The 20,453-nt window shown below is 42.4% G+C and overlaps 1 protein-coding gene across 1 annotated transcript in view; it reads right to left on the bottom strand.

Annotated features, from left to right (window-relative positions):
• The window catches only part of brsk2b (BR serine/threonine kinase 2b), a gene marked incomplete at both ends in the record, with an annotated part of 124,648 nt that overhangs the window by 41,447 nt on the left and 62,748 nt on the right, over positions 1 to 20,453 (bottom strand). The window contains one exon of the mRNA XM_084060679.1: positions 15,884 to 15,978. Coding sequence (XP_083916805.1) covers positions 15,884 to 15,978 — 95 coding nt within the window. The remainder of the gene's footprint in view (positions 1 to 15,883; positions 15,979 to 20,453) is intronic.

Raw genomic sequence — 20,453 nt, 5'->3', positions numbered from 1 at the left:
AAATAGATATTCCCTGTGTTTCTCGTGACATATTCTCAGCGAAGATATTTAAAGGTAGGGTAAGTGATTTTTTTTGTCTTTTTTGTTAAAAAGGTTAAAGTACTATATCCTGATAGTAATTATTGCTACAGAGCGTTTGTTCTGTCACAGGGGTCTCTACAGCTCTATAGTAAACAGAATATAGTACATTTTCAGGTACTGTAGGTGACACATTTCAATGCCAATCAGGAGAGAGCACTGAAAATGCATTTTCTGTTTAATAAAGAGCTGGAGAGACATGGGAGACTCCTTTTACTGAACAAACACTCTATAACAATGAGTACTATCAGAATATAGTGCTATTTAACACGTATTTTAACCAAAGTAAATCACTTACCTTACCCTACCTTTAATGTAGAGCAAAAACAGAAAGGCACTAGACTAGAGCCTTGAGGGACTCTTCTCAACCAAGTATAGGGTTTAAGTGGTTCAGAACTAATGGTTTTGCCTGTGTAGGATGCTGGTGCACAATAAAATGCCACGTGTTTATTTAACCACAAGAGTGTACGAATGGAACCAAATGGACTTCACAGGTGCAGTATATTTGATTCAAATTGTACACTCTCAGAGTTAAATTAACACTTCGGAATTTTCTGTGCACATTATACAGGCTCTCACCGCTATGACATCTAATTATTCTGAGCCAACTGATTGGTGGCTGGCGTGCACGCACACACACACACACACACACACACACACACACACACACACACACACACACACACACACACACACACACACACACACACACACACACACACACACACACAGTAATTAAACACATGTACAAGGAAAATAGCCGGCCGCCCCCTTGCCATCAACAACAAAAACATCTATTACACCTTATTATGACCCATATGGTGGATTAATTCATAGTAATAAAGAACTACTTAGGAGGAAACGCAGTCACACAACACACCCACCAAATGGCATGTGCACGTGTGCATGTGTGAGTGCGTGTGTGTGTGTGTGTACGAGTTAGTTAAAGTGATACAAGGGCTTGTTCTCGATGCATGTGTACATGCAGGCAGCATGTAAACCTTTATTAAAATTCAATCAAGTAACCTTGGCATCAGGATTGTTCCCAGAGGCATGCGTTGTGAGGTGTCTATTCACAGACTCGGTTTTAATTACAGCCTGTAGCAGCGGTCTGCTGTTGTCCAGGTTAACGCCAATCTCAGTACAAATCCCCGGTCTTATTTGTCTATGTCACCTCAATTATCACTGCCTTCTCTCCTCTGTCCAACACAATTAACACACCCCATCCCAGGCATGAAATCCATTTTAATTAATTTGTTTTTTTTCACATGCATGTATTAAATAAATAATATAATAATAAAATGTATGATGTTTTTTTTTATTTTATTTTTTTATTTTTTACATTTTATATTTTCAAACATAGGGATCCAGTCATCTCTGCCTTCTCCTCTCAGGCCAACATCGTTGGCATCCTGGACACAGAATTCACTGCTCATTGGCATGTATAACAATGAGTCTATAATGATACACTTATGCGGTATTCAGTCTTATATCTTGTATAAATGACTAGCATACACACATTTCACATTAGGGCATTAGGAACCAATTGTCCACAGGACTTTATGTCTATTGCTAGGTTCAATTGAGGAGAGGAAGAAATGTTTATAGCTACCGTTGGTGGAAACCTCATCAGAATAATCATTCTTACTCACACATTTCTCTCATTGTGTTCTTTAGTTTTGTATTAATGTGTCTCACACCTCATGCATGGTGCCCTGCACACACAAGATACTAAATTATATTCCCTGCACGTTCAGAAAACAAATTCCTTCATTACCGAATACTCAAAGGCAAAAACTAACCAATCAAAAAGCCAGTAAATTATACAAATAAAACTCTAAATGATGAGCTTTTACAATAGGCAGAGCATTCGAGCATTAAACATTCAAAAATGTAACTTCTCCAGTCTCACGTTCCATGCTTTACCTGTAAGGTTTGTAAAGCACAATGACACTTTGGTAGAGGTTTGGGATGTGTAGTCACCTTGCCATAATGTAACCCCAAATATTGGTGAGATATCTTTAGTAGTTGCTCTGTTGTGGATATTCCTCACCGACTTAGATTACACAGTGATTCTTTTAGCACATAAACGGACACGAAGCAGATTCTGCCACTAATATAACATCACAGAACACAGGCTTTTTAATATATTTATAAAAACGAGTCTTTATCCGCGGATCCGGATTATCAAATATTAATTATTTTATTTTTCAAAAAAAAAGTAAAAAGAATCTGTACTGGGTTTTGTGATGCTATATATATGGCAGAATCTGCTTTGTTTGTGTTCATTTATGTAATAAAATGAGTGACTTTGATAACTTGTTTCACTGTGTATATGTTAAGTCAATGAGGAGATTACTTTTGGAATATCCCATTTCAATCAACAGAGCATCTACTGAAGCTTTTTGCCAATATTTGGAGTTACATGGCAAGGTAACCCAAAACCTACCTAGTACCAAAGCCTGCTTCATTATAAAAGATTTCTCTCTTAACAGCCATTCTACCCTAACCTTTTTTTCTCTTAACTCATCAACAGTGTCAAGACAAAATGTGAAATTAATATTCGACAACACCCAAGACATACGCCAAACACATTGCCAATGGGAGAACCCGGCTCTCAACTGAGCACCTAGATATTTCCATGGGTAATGTGACATAGGATTCTGGACAATACATAGGTTCTTGTTATAATATGTTCTACGTTGTTGTTTGAGCCAAATTGCTGTGGCCCATTTTTATAGTCGATAAATAACGTATGCCTAGTGTAGTGAACATTATATCTTAAGGCATACCTAAAAAACTATACCGTTAATCAGCTTCACTAAAAGATTATATGCGCATCATTACTCCATGTAGCCTCGTGTGTTTTATTCAAATTGAAAACCTTTTTTTCAGCTCTACTCTCTGGCATACTAGTTAAACAATTCCAATGCCTCTATGATTCCTTATATACTGTATGTAATTATAGAAGGCTCCCATCCCATGTCTCCATGCATGGCCAAAACAGATGCAAATGTATGCACTCCCTTGCATGCGATCCGACCAATATGCCCATATATGGGCATGACATATATACTGATACATCAGGGATCTCCATCCTATATTAAATGTCATAACCGGGTGGGGCATGCATTCACAACTTGCATTGTTTCTGTCTTGCGTGGTCCCTGAGTATACAGTATATATGTTCTGCAAGTTCAGAACACATGTATTAAAGCAAACATGAGATGTTATAAACAACCATAGCATTTCCTTTGGGAGAGATAGGTGTGCAGTTATCATTGTGTTAACTACTAATGAATGAGGGTTTGCCAGAAGTTTGACAAGATCATTGCAACATCCCCAGTTCAATAGGCTCTATATGCACAGCAGCCATATTGGAAATAAATTGGGCCTCTTCTTACTTCCTTCACACAGGTGTTACCAATGATACTAATGAAGGCTCTGTTCCATTCTGGTCAGGGTGCTGATATCGTGCATGTTGGCTCACTAGAAACACTCCATTTTGGTTCCCAAATGGCCCCTTATGGTGGGTGTGTAACTCTGATGGGTGTGTACTATTACTGGTAACACCTGTAAAGGAAGTAAGGAAGGGCCCAATTTATCCCCAATATGGCTGCTGTGCATAGAGCCTATTCTGTTTGGAGACCAATATGTGTTGCATGTCCTTCCTCTTCTCTGCCCTCATTCCGCTGTCTCTCTACTATCCTCAAGTCAATGAAAATATCGGTGAAATTAAACGGTTTCATTTGTTTCACCTGGGGGACACACACCAAAATCCTCAAGGAGACCCCTGTGGAGTGCGGGGTCCCACTTTGAGCATGGTCTAAGAGGCGTATTGCTTTGCATACACGCGCGGCCCCCCTGTGGTGCACATATGATGATGATCTCACACTCCCTGTGGTGAGTTAATAAGGGTCTCCCTGGTGAAAATGGACTCATAAAGCTTCAGAGACAGAGACACAGCTGTGATGAATGACATAGTCTCACACACACACACACACACACACGCGCACACACACACACACACACACTCTACAGAGTTTTGACAGTGTGTCTCCACTCTCCACAGAGGGACAGGGCCCTGAGACAGCCATCACTTCACTACAATCTGTCAGTCCAGGGAACCTACAGAAGCAGAGAACGGTGGATACAAATAATGTTTTTCTTTTCTACCATACAAAAGTGAAATGGACACTTTGGCTATTCAAAAATACCAGATCTACAAGCTCATAGCGCGGCACCGAGTGCCGTGCTATGAGCTTGTAGATCTGCTATTTTTTTTTAAACGTGAAAATGTGTGCAAATCTTTGAATATATATTGTTTAAAGCAAACATTTTTAACTCTATTCTTTGCTTCTGGAGGTCCCTGGAACAAAACATTTTGAGATGGGGGTCCGTGGCCAAATACATATCATTTTGGGGGTCCTTGACATGAAAAGGTTTGAGAACCACTGATATAGAAACATACGTTTCTTTCAGAAAACTGTTGGGATTTAGAAGACATTAAATGTAGCATCGGCCTCAGGTCTTAATGGGTTAATGGGTTAAGTGAATGACTTACAGTAGGGAGCGGGGGGGGGGGGGGGGGGGGGGGGGGGGGTTCAGTATCCTGCATGCAGTTAATTGGGCAGGGTAAGTGTGGTGACAAATGAGACTGAACACATGACCTTTCCCTGATGGAAGAGCCTTCCCACCTTGTCATTACACTGCTGTGTCAAGAACAGTGCTTTCAACATGCACCACACACACTACAGCAGATAGCAACACTGGAAGAACATTGCTACAAGACGTTTTGTGCTGTGCATGTGTGTGACAATAAATTCCTTGAATCTAATACTTATAGACTGTGGTATTATTATCAATTAAAATTGATTGATGAATAACGTATGTATAATGTGTTTTCTCCCTTTAGAGAATGTTGAGATGACCTGATGACTGTTTGAGGTGACCTCAAAATAACAGCGATGATGGCAATCAATCTCATTGAAAGGATATATGTGGAGGTAGATGCATGGTGAGTCAGTATAGGGCTGTGACTCAGTAATAACTGTATGGACTGACTGATTCCACAATGACTCACTTTGTGTGCCATGCAATCTCTCTCTAATAAACTAGAGTCTAAATAGACTTGTGAATCACTGAGTGATTCACTCATAAGTTCACTTACCATCTAAACCCACAAGACCTGTCCCTTTGCTGTCTGCGTGTGTGTGTGTGTGTGTGTGTGTGTGTGTGACCTCACACTCTCTGACTCAGACACTCTGAGACACTCTCTGATTTCACTGGCAACACAATTCTTGTGCACGATATTTATTTCCTTATTCTTCCCCTTGGTTAGTGTCCAAGAAGTATCCTTGAGCAAGACTCTAAACCCCTAACTGCTCCCAATGAGGCAGGTTGGTTTCCTCCACCGTCGGTGTGTGGAAATATATTAATGCTAATTGTAGAGCGCTTTAGAGAAAGGGGCTATATAATTGCACCATTTACTATTTTCCCCCCAATATGACGTCTTTTATGACATATCTATGACGTATGACTCCCAATTGTGGGTCCTAGGTTTCAGCCTGTTCCAAGACCCATTAAAAATTAAAGTTAAATATACAAATCACACCCAGTGTGAAGAGAGTGGCGCCTTTGATGAGTTAATTAGTGTAAATGGTTGCATCTTTGCTCATACGGACGGACGGACGGACGGACACACACACAAAGTCAGTCCTTGGAGTGGCTAGCACAACAAAAAAAAAAAGAAAACGTTAGAAAAGAAATGCATGAATGTACTAAGTTGGCCAGCGTGCACAAGAAATGTGATGCTGATTGGTCTAGCCTAGCGGTTTGTGAGATTAGCTCCAGACGAACACACGCACGCACGCACGCACGCACGCACGCACGCACACACACACACACACACACACACACACACACACACACACACACACACACACACACACACACACACACACAGGACACATAAATAAAGTGCAAAAGAGAACAATGTAGGAAACGAGAGTACCAGGTAAACCTCAAACCTAGCATCTATCTAAACAACATGCTATTTATTCTAAAAATTCTGAATACAGACCAATAATAACCAGTAATACAGAAGTTAGGGTTTACAAATACACACCACATCCCCTTACATATAGCTCCCCCCCCCCACCCTCATTATCTCAGGTCCAGATTACCTGATAGCAATTTTTCACTGAGCCATGGAGGGGCTTAAGTGAACCGACTGGTGTCAATAGTCTCCGTGCCTCCGGGGTCTCCCCTTGCCGGCCTAAAGTCAACGGCTCCATGCGTGATAGCTCCTCTTAATGAATTATGAGGAGCAACTCGGGGGGGAGGGGGGGTGTGACGGCGCAGAGAGCGCTACGTTCAAATCCCTATTTAATTGAAACACGATACAGAGCGGAGAGGCCACAAAGGGTGATAAATTAGAACATCCGCTCGGTAATCAAACTGCCATCTGCTGCTATAGGCCAGGAGAGGAGAGGAGAGGAGAGGAGAGGGAGAGGGAGAGGGAGAGGAGAGGGAGAGGGAGAGGGAGAGGGAGAGGAAGAGGAGAGGAGAGGAGAGGAGAGGAGAGGAGAGGAGAGGAGAGGAGAGGAGAGGAGAGGAGAGGAGAGGAGAGGAGAGGAGAGGGAGAGGGAGAGGGAGAGGGAGAGGGAGAGGGAGAGGAGAGGAGAGGAGAGGAGAGCTGTGTGGGAACTGCTGTGGAATCTAATCACGGTCAAACAGCAGGTGTGAAATCAGGAGCTTTTGTCAAGTTGCTTCGTACGATTTGTCGGGAGAAAAGAAACGTTGAGATGTTTTATGAAGCAACAACACAGATCGATGGGTTCTAGACTCGGTGTAACTGTAGCTAAAAAGACAAAAAAAATATCAGAACAGCAGGAGAGAGGAGAGGAGAGGCTCATCTCTTGAATGTATCCTCCTTCTACTTCTGCCGCTTGGTAAATTCTAAGCTAGCTGGACCAGCTGTACAGACATATTTCATGCAGACCTCTGGCAAAGGGTGTGATATCACCAGTAGACTCTCCACGGGCACCCTGGTGGGACCGCTTCAGACAGAATACATTAAAAACAATCATAAAAAAAGGAGAGAGAGAGAGAGAGAGAGAGAGAGAGAGAGGGGGGGGGGGGGGGGGCAAAAGAAGGATAGCGCTGTCAGGATAATCAGATTAGGGTCAGTCGTGATTCATCAGAGAGGGCAGATGTGCTTTTCTGACGGGGGATTGCAATCCACATTCTTTCATTTCGGGACCTCTCTGTTCTGACACCCTTCTACACCTCTCTGGTTCTCTGTAGAGCTCAGGCACACGTGAACGCACACACACACACACACACACAGACACACACACACAGGCGCACACGTACGCGCACGTCTGCAACATGCAAAGCTGGAAAAAAATGTGACACAAATATTGGAGAGGCACAAGCAAATGGACTTAAAAAGGCGGGTAACCACACATTTTATTGAACAGGATGTGTGCAATGACAACATAATCATTATTGTTATCCATGGTAATGGAACGTTCTACTATGTGTCTACGTCCAACAAACTGTTTTGAAAAGAGTGTATACTTCTTTTTCTGCAGGTTGACGGAACCAACGGGGAAAGAAATCTTGCTCTGAACAAGAGATCTCACACACACACACACAGACACGCGCACACACACAGACACACACGCGCACGCACACACACACCATCACACTGCGTAGACCAGAGGCACTCAGCAGAATCGTCACAATTAAGTAAGTATTGACACCATTAACTCAGCCAGCCAGTCGTTCAGGAGAGGAAATGACTGCAGTCAGCCATGAGAGAGCTCAACAGCTCCGCACACTGCTGCACTTCAAACTGGAACACACACACACACACACACACACACACACACACACACACACACACACACACACACACACACACACACACACACACACACACACGCACACGCACACGCACACACGCACACACGCACACACACAAAATCATAACCCTTGCCCTTTCTCATTGTGTTACTTTCATGCCTCCCACACAAGAGTTCCCTCAAGACTCTGCTGATCCTTGATCCCCAACCAAAGACACACACACACACACACACACACACACACACACACACACACACACACACACACACACACACACACACACACACACACACACACACACACACACACACACACACACACACACACACACACACACACACATTGCTGACACAATTAATGCTGACAATAGTGCATCCGGTACATATGCGTGTGTGCGTGTGTGCGTGTGTGTGTGTGTGTGTGTGTGTGTGTGTGTGTGTGTGTGTGTGTGTGTGTGTGTGTGTGTGTGTGTGTGTGTGTGTGCGCGTGCGTGCGTGTGTGTGTGAGTGCGTGCCTAACTGTGTGTCCTTTGTGCAGCTATATACATTTGCAGATAAAAGCCTCATCGATATACCATATATGTGCCTATATGACAATTCTCAACTCTGCTCATAAACATCTTCCACACTTCTGTAAACGTCTTTTCACACAGGGGTCCATGCTACGCCTGCATACACCCGCCTGGCTGCACTGCGCTTCTTATGTGAATAGACGGGCGCTGTGTGTTGCAATTTTTTTTAAGGCAATTCAACTCTGGCAGTGCAGTGGGGAGCTAGCATGTGCATGAGATGAGAATGGACGTGGCAGTTTCACGGGATTGCGCCCACGGCACGTGTCGCTCCGCATGTCAGATCGCTCGCTCGCCTGTCGTCGAAAATGAATCACTAGGCACGTATAGGCACATCAATCGCTCTCTGTGTGAAAATACCGTATGGTGTTATTTATTACATTTTGTAATTCTTCGAAAATGTACTTAAGAGCACTGGTTCTCCAAGTAGGGTCCAGGGACCCCGAGGGGGTTCCAGGGATTCCCCAGCAAAATTTGTTAAAATTGCATCAAGATCTGTTTAACCACTGTAACCCTACTGTATATACTACAGCTATTTGAAAATAGCTCCGGAAAAATTGGGAATATTTTTTGAAACAATTTAACTGCTCTTGCAGAACGCTGGCCTTGCTATAGTATAGCCTGACAGTGCATCGCGGGTTCGAGTCCTGTTCCCCGACGATCATTACTGCATGTCTCTCCCCATCTCTCTCTCCCTGTTACCTGTCCATCTTCACTACTACTCTATAAATAAAGTCAGAAAACCCCCCGCCCCCGAAAAAAAATCTTGTATGCGAGTACCTCGCACAAAATATTTTCAGATGGGGGTCTGCGGCCAAAAATAGATTTTAAGACCTGAGGTCGATTCTACAAAATGTTGTTAAAAAATGCCGAAAAAATGTACGTTACTATGTCAGTGGTTCCCAAACATTTTCATGTCAAGGACCCCAAAATGTATTTGGCTGCGGACCCCCATCTCAAAATATTTTGTTCCAGGGATCCCCAGAAGCAAAGATTTGAGTTACAAATGTTCGCTTTAAAGGTATTTATATTCAAAGATTTGCACAAAATGTTCACGATTTTTCCAAAATAGCAGATCTAAGCACCGAGTGCCGCGTATGAGCTTGTAGATCTGCTATTTTTGAAAAGTCAAAGTGTAAACTAATGCTTTTGAGCTCAAATCTAAAAATGACACAGATGCGTTCCAGGTCTTAATGGGTTGATCTGGTGAATCCTGACATGGACAAACCTTGAGAACCAATGAAGAAACCTCTTGAGATGAATCATCTGGTTTTCAAGGGGGTCTAGCCCAGCTTGTCAGCATGGTGTCTGCCTTTCTCACCCTGTGCTTGGCTCTAATGAGCGTGTCCATTAGTGTAGTGGGAGTAAAGAACAGGTTCCACATAAGAGTGCGCTATAGCCGCTGATGTACTTGTAGGGTGCTGCTGGTCTCTTGAAGCCCCCTCGAACAAAATGTCAAGGCTTTCATCTCAGCTGGAGTCGTACAGTACACACACTGGCACGCTCGTTAGATAGATGTCCGTGTACGTACGCACGTACAAACACAAGCAAGAAATTATAGTACAGACCAGACGCAAACACAACATGCAAACGTTCAAACATAAATACGATACGTCGTCACATTCAGGCAGAAACCTAGTGTCTCCATGCTTCCGTAAACGAATGCCCCGGCCTACTTCATCATACAGGAGTGTCATGCAAAATTAGTGAAAATAGCTGATCTACAAGCTCACAATGACACGTTGTGAGTTTGTAGATCGGTTATTTTCACTATGTTAAGATGTTTTGGACATACAAGGTTTTCACCCGACAAAGACGGTATACGGTACATGGACACACAACTGAGTGTACAGTAATAAGTATGCACACTAGGCATGCTAGTAAAAATCTCTCTCCAAAATCACGCACGCACACACACACACACACACACACACACAAGACCCTTACTGTATATGGGATGAAAATAGTATGATATCATTTTAATGTTCAACGTTCAAAGTGAACCACGGTGGCTGAAGAGTACATGAAGGAGAGAGAAGCCTGAACTGTCGGACACAAAACCTCAAAAGCATACGGCAAGTCAAAAGATTGAGGTTCAAAAGCCCCTCTGTAAAAAGAAAAAGAAAAAAAAAAGAATTAGAACAGAGAGAAAAAAGAACCGTGACATCAAACAACAGAGAACGGCTGAAGCCGCGAACCCCATCGCAGACAAAATGGGAGGAATAGAGAACAGAAGCAAGCGAAACGGCAGGTCTTAACCCATTAAGACCGGGAATGCATCTGTGTGTCATTTTTAGATTTATTTGGCTATTCAAAAAATACTGTAGCAGAAGCTCATAGCGCGGCAAAATATTTTGATATGGGGGTCCACAGCCACATACATATCATTTTTGATAACTTTATAGCAACATACGTTTTTTTTTTCTAAAAACTGTTAGGATTTAGAAGACATTTGTAGAATTCCCAGAAGCAACCATTTGAGTTACAAATGTTTGCTTTAAAAAATGATTTATTCAAAGATTTGCAAAGATTTTCCACGATTTTCCCCAAAAATAGCAGATATTGCTGATCTACTATTTTTTAATAGCCCAAAGAAATAAAGAAAGAAAACACACAGATGCGTTCCCGGTCTTAAGGGGTTAAACATGCTTGTCTTTTCCCCAGTCTGTCCTGTGGATTTGTGCCGTGGTGTGAAAGCAACACATAGTCAAAAGCTCAGCTCTCACACTGAGAGCATGTTTGAATCCCCCCTTCCAAAAAAAAAAGAAATCCAAGCACTCCCCCTGTTACCATGACAACAGGGCCACAGCATCTTCTAAAAATAAGGAGGCGGTGGGAACGCGATTAGAGGAGGAACCTCGCAGCCTCCCGCTCGCTCCCAGACACATGAGATGTAACAGCTGGTACCAGCGAACACAATGACGATATACTGTAGACTGAAGTGACACTGGAGGGGAAACAGGTTGATTTCAACCAGTGGGTTGTCGCGATACAACGCGTCGCACCGCGACGCGTTGTGAGCTTGTAGATCGGCTATTTTCAGCATGCAACCAAGTGTAAAATCAGCCATTACGACGCCATCAAGGCACCGCCAAAATACATTTTAGTCGACTAAATCAACTGTAGATTTAGTCGACTATAATCTTATGATATTTAGTAGACTAAAACTAAAAAAATAAATAAAGCATTTCATATGACTAAAATATGACTAAAACTAAATGGAATTTTATTGAAAAGACTACGACTAAAACTCAATCAAAATTTGGTGTCAATATCAACACTAGACTCAAGTGACACTGGAGGGGAAACAGGTTGATTTCAACCAGTGCGTTGTCGCCACATGAGTAGGATATATAGTATCTGATGCTCACTGGTTTTCATCTTCTTCCATCTGGTTTGGTTGGAAACTAGAATACTGCCCTCCTGATGGGAAGATTTGGCTTTAAATTGTATAAGCCTTAGGGATACTAAGGTAGAGCATACTGCACAGTGGTAGGTTAAAGTTGAACAGATAAGGATGATGCTCTGTGTTCACACTGGTCGATACAAAGCTACAGGCTACCCATTCATTTGGAAGCCGGCGACATTAAGACACAAAGCGACACTCGACGTTTGTAGCCGTTACAAAAACCTACAAAGCTACAATCCAAGTTCAGCTGGATTCAACTGCAGCTACAACGCTACAAAACAAAGCAAGTGTGGTTTAACAATTTCCACTCTCCTATATTGTTTTAAACGGCAGGCTTTATGTATTTCTGGCTCGTCAGACACATGCTGACGTAAATGAGCATGTTGATCGACACTTCAACGCTAGCGACGCAACAACAAATATGCTATGTCGCTTTGTAATCTTTTGTAGCTGCCGGTGTGAACGCAGCATGAGTTCCTCCTGCCATTGGACAGAGGTACACTTGATGAGATGTATGCTACAGCGAGTCGAGATGATGATTCAGGAAAATGGAGCGATTATAATAATCTCTCCTCTCAAACTATACAGCCTTTGCATACCATAGCTTGCATGCTCAGATGATAATACTTAGTGTACTTGAAAATGACCAGTGGTGGAAAAAGTACTCAAATTCTTTACTTAAGTAAAAGCACCAATACTGCAATATAGAAATACTTTGACTGGTAAATGTCCAGAATTCAAAATGTACTAGTACAAAAGTATTGCCATGAAAATGTACTTAAAGTACCAAAAGTAAAAGTACAAAAATATTTGAAAATAGCAGATCTACAAGCTCACAACGCGTCGCGATGCGTCACGCTGTGCGCTTGTAGATCTGCTATTTTCAAATAGCCTAGGTATAAAATAGGGCTAAAGTGGTTCATGTACATTTTATAATATAATAATTAATATCAGAAAAGTAACTAGTAACTAAAGTTTTCAAATAAATGTAGTGGAGTAAAAGTACAATAGTTGCCTCTGAGATGTAGTGGAGTAGAAGTAAAAGTATTGGAAATTGGAAATACTCAAGAAAAGTAAATATACCTCAAAGTACAGTACTAAGTAAATGTACTTTCCACCACTGAAAATGACAAACCAAACCTACAGTATGCCAACAAGCCAACAAGCCATCAAAGTTAACGAGCAATTACACTGTAGCCATCCAGCAAAAGCCACGCCCCACAACAAGATAGAGAGAAAGCAGAGGAACTGTGTGGTCAGTGTGTTTCTGATGAACACTAGTCTAGTCTCCACCCCCTCATTAGGCTGAAAGAAACAACATCAGCAGAAAAGCAGCGACCGCCACTCTGTAATCACCGACTAATGGTCTGTTCACCTGACTCTGCCAAATCAGCGTACAGACACACACACACACGCACACACACGTGCACACGCAGTTAATTAACCACACCGAGGTGATGAGGAAAAAGGAGAGAATTAATTAAATAACAAGCTTTCTCATCAGAAATAATAGCGACCTCTGCTCCACACTAACAACTGCTGAGACCGATACCTTAAAAGCATTCTTTTACCCTGACTTTTCCCAATCCCTCTCTCAGCCACTCTCCCACCTCAACCTATCCAACCTCATTCTGTCACCACTCCATGGAACCTTAAGACTCTAAAACCTTCCTATCTCTCAGGTTATCCTCTCTTCTCTTCCCGTCGGCGGGATTTGAGGCGAGTTTCCCCCCCTCGTCTGGGAAGCGCTTAACCCGTTAAGACCGGGAACGCATCTGTGTGTAATTTTTTCGATTTCTTTGGCTATTCAAAAATAGCAGATCTACAAGCTCCTAGCGCGGCACCTAGTGCCACGCTAGGAGCTTGTAGATCTGCTATTTTTGAAAAATCGTGAACATTCGTGGCAAAATCTTGGATTACATATTTTTTTAAAGCAAACATTTGTAAAATATTTAGTTCCAGGAACCCCCAGAAGCAAAGATTTGAGTTACAAATGTCCGCCAATTTTATATTTGCACAACTTTCATGATTTTTCAAAAATAGCAGATATACAAGCTCATATACAAGCTATGAGCTTGTATATCTGCTATTTTTGATTAGCCAAAGAAATCTAAAAATGACACACAGAAGCGTTCCCGGTCTTAAAGAGTTAAGGGTATCAAGATAAAGTGCTATATAAATGTAATTCATTATATTATTATTAATTCCCTCCCTTTATTTCTTTCCCACCCGTCTCAACTGATTGTGCAACCCCCCCCCCCCTTTCTCTCCACAATTTCATCTGTCTTTGTCCATCACCGCCCTCTCTCTCCTCCAAGCTGACGCGCCTTTCTCCACCAACTCTCCTTGATTATCTGAAAGCCTCAGAGCTGAGCAAATATGTCTTATCAGTGACCTCTCCCACTTTCTTTCACTCTCTAACCCAAGGAAGTACTTGTCCACCTTCTCGGCCCCCCACTCCACCAGTCCCCCCCCACATCCCTCTCTTCTGAAGCTTTCATCAACTACTTTAATAATAGTAGATAAGAAGGTCGATGACATCAGCAGGTCTTCCCACTAATGAATGGACTAGCTCACATGATGTTAGCCCAACATATCATGCCTGTCTCCCTTCTCTCCTCTACGTGTCATCCATCTGACTGACCACCCCCTCCTCAACCTTCCAGACCATTGCCACTCCCACTCCCACTCAATACTGTCATCTTTATCTCCTCAATAAATAAATAAATATATCAATATTTAGAACTCTTTTCCTTTATTTCCAAAATTCTTGAATGAGTTCTTTCTGAGCAGCTCTCACTCAATTAATTAACCTTTTGGATCCCATCCAGTCAGGATTCAAGCCTGGAATAGCACTACTCACAGAGGCACTCCACGTTGCCCTGGCTGCCACTTACTCCGCAGTCCTCATCATTCTTAGGCTGCCCTATAGCACGTCTGATATCTGGTCTAGAGGGGCGGGTTCAAAAAGAGAGAGAATCCGCCGGATCCCATTGGTTCACCGATCTGTGCTCCCGCCCCCGCGCCCCTCCTCCTCCCCAATGTGCAGTATTGAGAGCCCTGACGTCACAACATTACGAGCGACGCCCAGTGCACTCTGGTTGGTTGGGGAAATCACCCACTTCCTATGCCAGGAATGTCAACAGGCTGGTCCAGGCTCTTATTTTTGAGCAAAACGCGAAGGAAAATAAAAGCCACATACTTCTTGACCCATCTGCAGCATTTGATCAAGTCCACCACCATATTCTTTCTGACCTTGCTATCGAAGTAGTTCTCTACCTACCTGACCGATTCATGGCGAGGTTTACTTTCATCCTCCCTTATTGACCGGAGTACCACAGGGGTCTGTACTTCGTCCCCTCCTTTTTTTTGTCTGTCATTGGTTGACGAGGGTTCACGGCTAGGAGCCTTTTTTAAATATCTGATCAGATGTCAGATATTCAGAATCACTCAGTTCTGAGTACTCTGGCAAAAGTATATAGGCGTACTACACAATAAAATCATCAGTGTTCATTCATCCATTTGTAACTGGGAGAGTAAACAAATGTTTGTACACTCTCAGAGTTAAATTAAACAATAATTGACAGAATGGTCAGGGAATGTACTAGTGACATAATGCTGAGCCATTTGGTGTATGGAGACGCTAGCATCCATGTCAACATGTTACAGCCAACTACAAGACACACACATAAAGATGCACACTTAAAAACAGACCCAAACGCACACAAAACGGCTCACATATACGTACATTTTTGTGCACGCACACACACACACACACACGTGCACACACGCACACGCACACACACACACGCACGCTCACACACACACACACACACACACACACACACACACACACACACACACACACACACACACACACACACACACACACACACACACACACACACACACACACACACACACACACACACACACACACACACACACAACCTTACCTTCATAAGAACTGACTCGCTGAGTTTCTCTCTGTTGACGATCTTTATGGCGACTTTCTGGCACGTGACACAATGGATTCCCAGCTTCACAAGACCTGAAAACACAAACACACACACAGTGTTAATATCAAATACATTGTGCCATGTTATCTAAGGTTGTGCAATAGATGCTTTCAGTAGTCATTAGATTAGTTAGTTATTGTCTCCGCCAGGCCGAAAGGCATGGCAAGAGAGTATGTTTTGCACCCTGTCCGTCCGTCCTTCTGTCTGTGAACAGCTAATCTCCGGCACCGTTGGCCTGATCGCAAAAAAACTTTGCACACACACTCCCTGGATGCCAACTCCAAACCTCTGCTCCAAATTTTTAATTTTTTTCACATGGGCCTGTTATAGCGCCACCATGAGGCCGACCTGTGCTCCGAGGAACACTTTTTCTAGTTAGAAAATAATTTCATGTGAGAAATAATAAAAAAAACTCTAAATCATATAAAGACATTCACAACTTTATTTCCCATCCTCCCCTGGGGTACAATCTTTTGATCGGAGGCAGACTGCAGAGTGGCAACGCTTGCTTCAAATCCGCAGAGAGGGTTACGGAGTGCCAACCTTTACAGGATTATCAGACAGTATAAAAGAAATGTCAACACAACGCACAAACAATGAAAAAAAGGCTGCAAAAGAAATAGCTTTATCTTATTACCGTCACCACACAATGCTTTTCGTATCTACGGTATCTCTATTCTCTATCAAAAGCTTGTGTGACACACTGACACCGGGGAGTAGATGGCGCTTTGTAGCAAAGGGTCCGTAGACAGACAGTGGAGAATGCCACCACGCATATGCACCGCTTCATTACATGCCGCCTGCCTGCATACCTATTTCAGCCAGATGTGTGCGCACATCTGTTGGAAAAGGTGATTTCCCCTCGGGTTCACCAAAGGTGGAAACCGGAGCCGCATGCATCTGCTGGTAGGCTTTCAGCCCAGTATGGCTGCCAGGGGGGCCCTTTTATGTGTGCAGTTAGAGCCCAAATGGCATCTTGGGCGACATTCACAATGTGACATTGATCTTGCTGTCACTTGAAGCACGGGGACCTGCATCCCCCCATAGAGGTTGGAAGCAGCCCTGCACACACTCCACATTTAGTCATGAAAATTTCATATTATTGATGCTATATTGCTATGTATGGTTTTTTTGCGTGTGTATGAGTGGGGGGATTGTATCTCCAGAGGCATCACAGCATGCAGCAATGCAGGAATCACCTTTACTGCCTCCGGCACAGACATAAAGAACAAGGCTGTGTGTGTGTGTGTGTGTGTGTGTGTGTGTGTGTGTGTGTGTGTGTGTGTGTGTGTGTGTGTGTGTGTGTGTGTGTGTGTGCGTACGCCGTACGTGCATGCGCGCGAGCGAGCGAGAGAGAGAGTGACAGAGAGAGAGAGAGAGAGAGAGAGAGAGAGAGAGAGAGAGAGAGAGAGAGAGAGAGAGAGATTCTCAAGTGTTGGTGGGCGATACCAGTTTGTTTTTTCCTTCACACAAGTGATGTTATCAGTACCTTGTAAAAACACGACACCCTAATTTGTTTGGTGAAGACTTAAATAATGCAGTATAATTAACCCATTAAGACCTGAAGCCATTTCTACAAATGTCTTCTAATTCCCTTTTTCATGTCAAGGACCCCCAAAATGATATGTGTTTGGTCGCGGACACCCATCTTGTTCCAGGGACCCACCAGAAGCAAAGAACAGAGTTAAAAATATTCGCTTTAAAAACGATATGTATTCAAATATTTGCACACATTTTCACGATTTTTCAAAAATAGCAGATCTACAAGCTATGAGCTTGAATATCTGGTATTTTTGAATAGCCAAAGTGTAAAATAATGCTTTTTTTTAGCTCAAATCAAAAATGACACAGATGCGTTCCAGGTCTTAATGGGTTAAATAATGCAGTAGCCTATAATTAAATGAATGTAATATTTTGCAGGTATCACTGCTAATAATGTCCTACCAATAAAGCACGAATAATTAAGCAAACAAACGTAAACCGTGGCTCATCTGTTGATACTGCACCTTTGGGGAAACAAAGGGATTTATATGGGGCCATTATTGTAGCAGAACTATTTACAAATGTGCGTTGCTTTAGAGTTTCATTACATTCACCCAAACAAGGCTGTTACTATGATTTATCTCCAGTAATAATAGGTTTTAATGGCCCCCATAAACCGTTCTGCGTTTGTCAAAATTGCTCTTTAAGAAGCCAAATGTCAGGGAGGGTCATCATGGAACGCCCTCTGTTGACACAACCAACGAAACAGCAAATAGTACGTTGGAGATTATTAATTTCCCTCCACAATTTCAAGTATAATTGGCTAAGAAAAGAAATGGAACGCAAATCTTAGCATGTGACATAACCACACACGGGGCTGACCTGACTCCTGACATGTGAAACTAACGAGCGCAACCGCAAGCGCACGCACAAACACACAAACAGAGACTTAACCGATGGCTTCTACAACTGCATCAGCAGGTCAGCACCATCGATCTGTCTTCTCTCCCTCCATCCGTTTCTCTCCGCTGTACTCAGATCAATAGTGTTGCTGTCGGGCTGAAACCTTCTATCTCCATATTTCAACAGTTTTTTTTGTAAAATAATGCCTACTTCATCATACTAGAGTGTCACACAAACGTAGCAAAAATAGCCAATCTACATACAGTACAACCATCATCACGTCATGGTGCAACACGTTGCAAGCTTGCAGATCAGATATGATCTGCAATGAAAAGTACAGTATTAACAAGGGCTTGTGACTACATTGGATCCATTGGAGCACGGGTTATTTTTTCCATTTCCTGAAAAGTAACGTTTTTTTGGACATACATGGTTTCCACTTTGACAGCGATGATGATATGGTGTCCTCCTCCTCCTAACCACACGCAGGATGGACCAGTAGCAAGCTGAGAGGCATGGCCCATGGGCGGAGACCTCCCAGCCAGGGGGCTCGCCTCTATCTGTGCCTTTGGAGCTGCAGCCCTTAACACCATTAACCCTTCTAGTAAACTGAACCCGAGTTGGCTCTGTATTTGGACGGCTTTCTTCTGTCTACACCAAATCTAATCTAATCTTGATTATGCAGGCTAAAATCCTAGATTTTGTGATGAAATATGCGGGGGTTTTATGTGATTTTATGTGGTGAAATTGCGTGAAGTTGCAATATATGCGGAAATGTGCATATTATGCGATGTGCATATTATGTGCATATTATGCGATGCACATAATATGCGATGCGATGTGCATATTATGCGATGCAATGTGATGCGATGTAGCCTTTTTGAAAAAAACATTACCCCTGCATAATTATTTGCCATTTTGCTTATTATGCTGTAAATTATGCGATCGCATAATCGCATTATTCTGGAGGGTCTAACTGATCTTGGTCTGTCTCCCCAAGTTGGCAACCAGAGCATAGAGCATAGAGCACAGAGTCATTAGGTGACACTTTTTGGAGTTTAATTAGTCATTTGTTTGAGATATTACATCCAAATATGTTTTATATGACTACAGGACTCACAGCTCTGAATCATTAATGTCCACATGTCCTTGTAAATCCTGGAGCAATCTGTGGAGCAAGCTCCAGGATTTATCTCTGGATAAACATCATCTGGTCTTGTTCACTCTGCTGTTGCTGCAAAATATTATAGAAATACAGTAGCATATATATATTCTATTTAAGGTTGGATTATCCCTTACGCATTGTATTTGTTGTCTTGATTAATTAAGCTGGAATAAGTATGTGAGTTCATTAACACATTCACTGTTCACAAAAAATATTTTTGTCAACTACTAAATAAACAAGCCCAGGCACATCAAATCTATTCACTCACATACTACTCCCTGGTGTGTGTGTCGTCTTTGATGAAAGTACACAGTAAAATCCTCGGTATTCATTTAACGGGTAGAGTTTACAAAGTCTAACCATACGGACCCGTAAGGGTTACATCCAGGAGCCTTTTTTAAATTAAACAATATTTTACAGAATGGTAAGGGAATGTACTAGTTACTGTACATAACCAGGTGGATCATCTTCAGCTACTGCATCACAGCTAGGGATGTCTTATTTTACACACTTTAAATAATAAGGTAGCACGGCGAGGTTTCTATTAAATGACATACTAACGTTCTTCACTTAAACCAGAGAGGAGCGGCTAGTAGTCAATAGTTACATTTTCGCCAGAAACGGACTGTTTCAAATATAAGTGACTGACTATCATAAACGATACAGAGCCTCCTCCCTGACAATATCGCAGAGACAGTTTGTTTATTTTTGGACAACAATTCTTATATGAAACGATTCTAAGACGACCCAATGTTATTCTCCATAGAGAAATTACTTTACGAACCAGGGGATGGACGAGTGACGTCAGGACTTCTGTACTCTATTGAATACTACCTTAGCACACGGTATGGATCTCAGATATTTTCCCCTACATAAGACTATAGCACATATTCATGCAACCAAAGTATCAACCCCATGTGGTACAGTATTTACTGGTTCTCTTTCATTATACGCACA

This window comes from Gymnoscopelus microlampas, assembly GCF_963454915.1.
Source record: "Gymnoscopelus microlampas genome assembly, chromosome: 1".
Taxonomy (NCBI): domain Eukaryota; kingdom Metazoa; phylum Chordata; class Actinopteri; order Myctophiformes; family Myctophidae; genus Gymnoscopelus; species Gymnoscopelus microlampas.
This window is presented reverse-complemented; position numbering and strand designations above follow the sequence as displayed.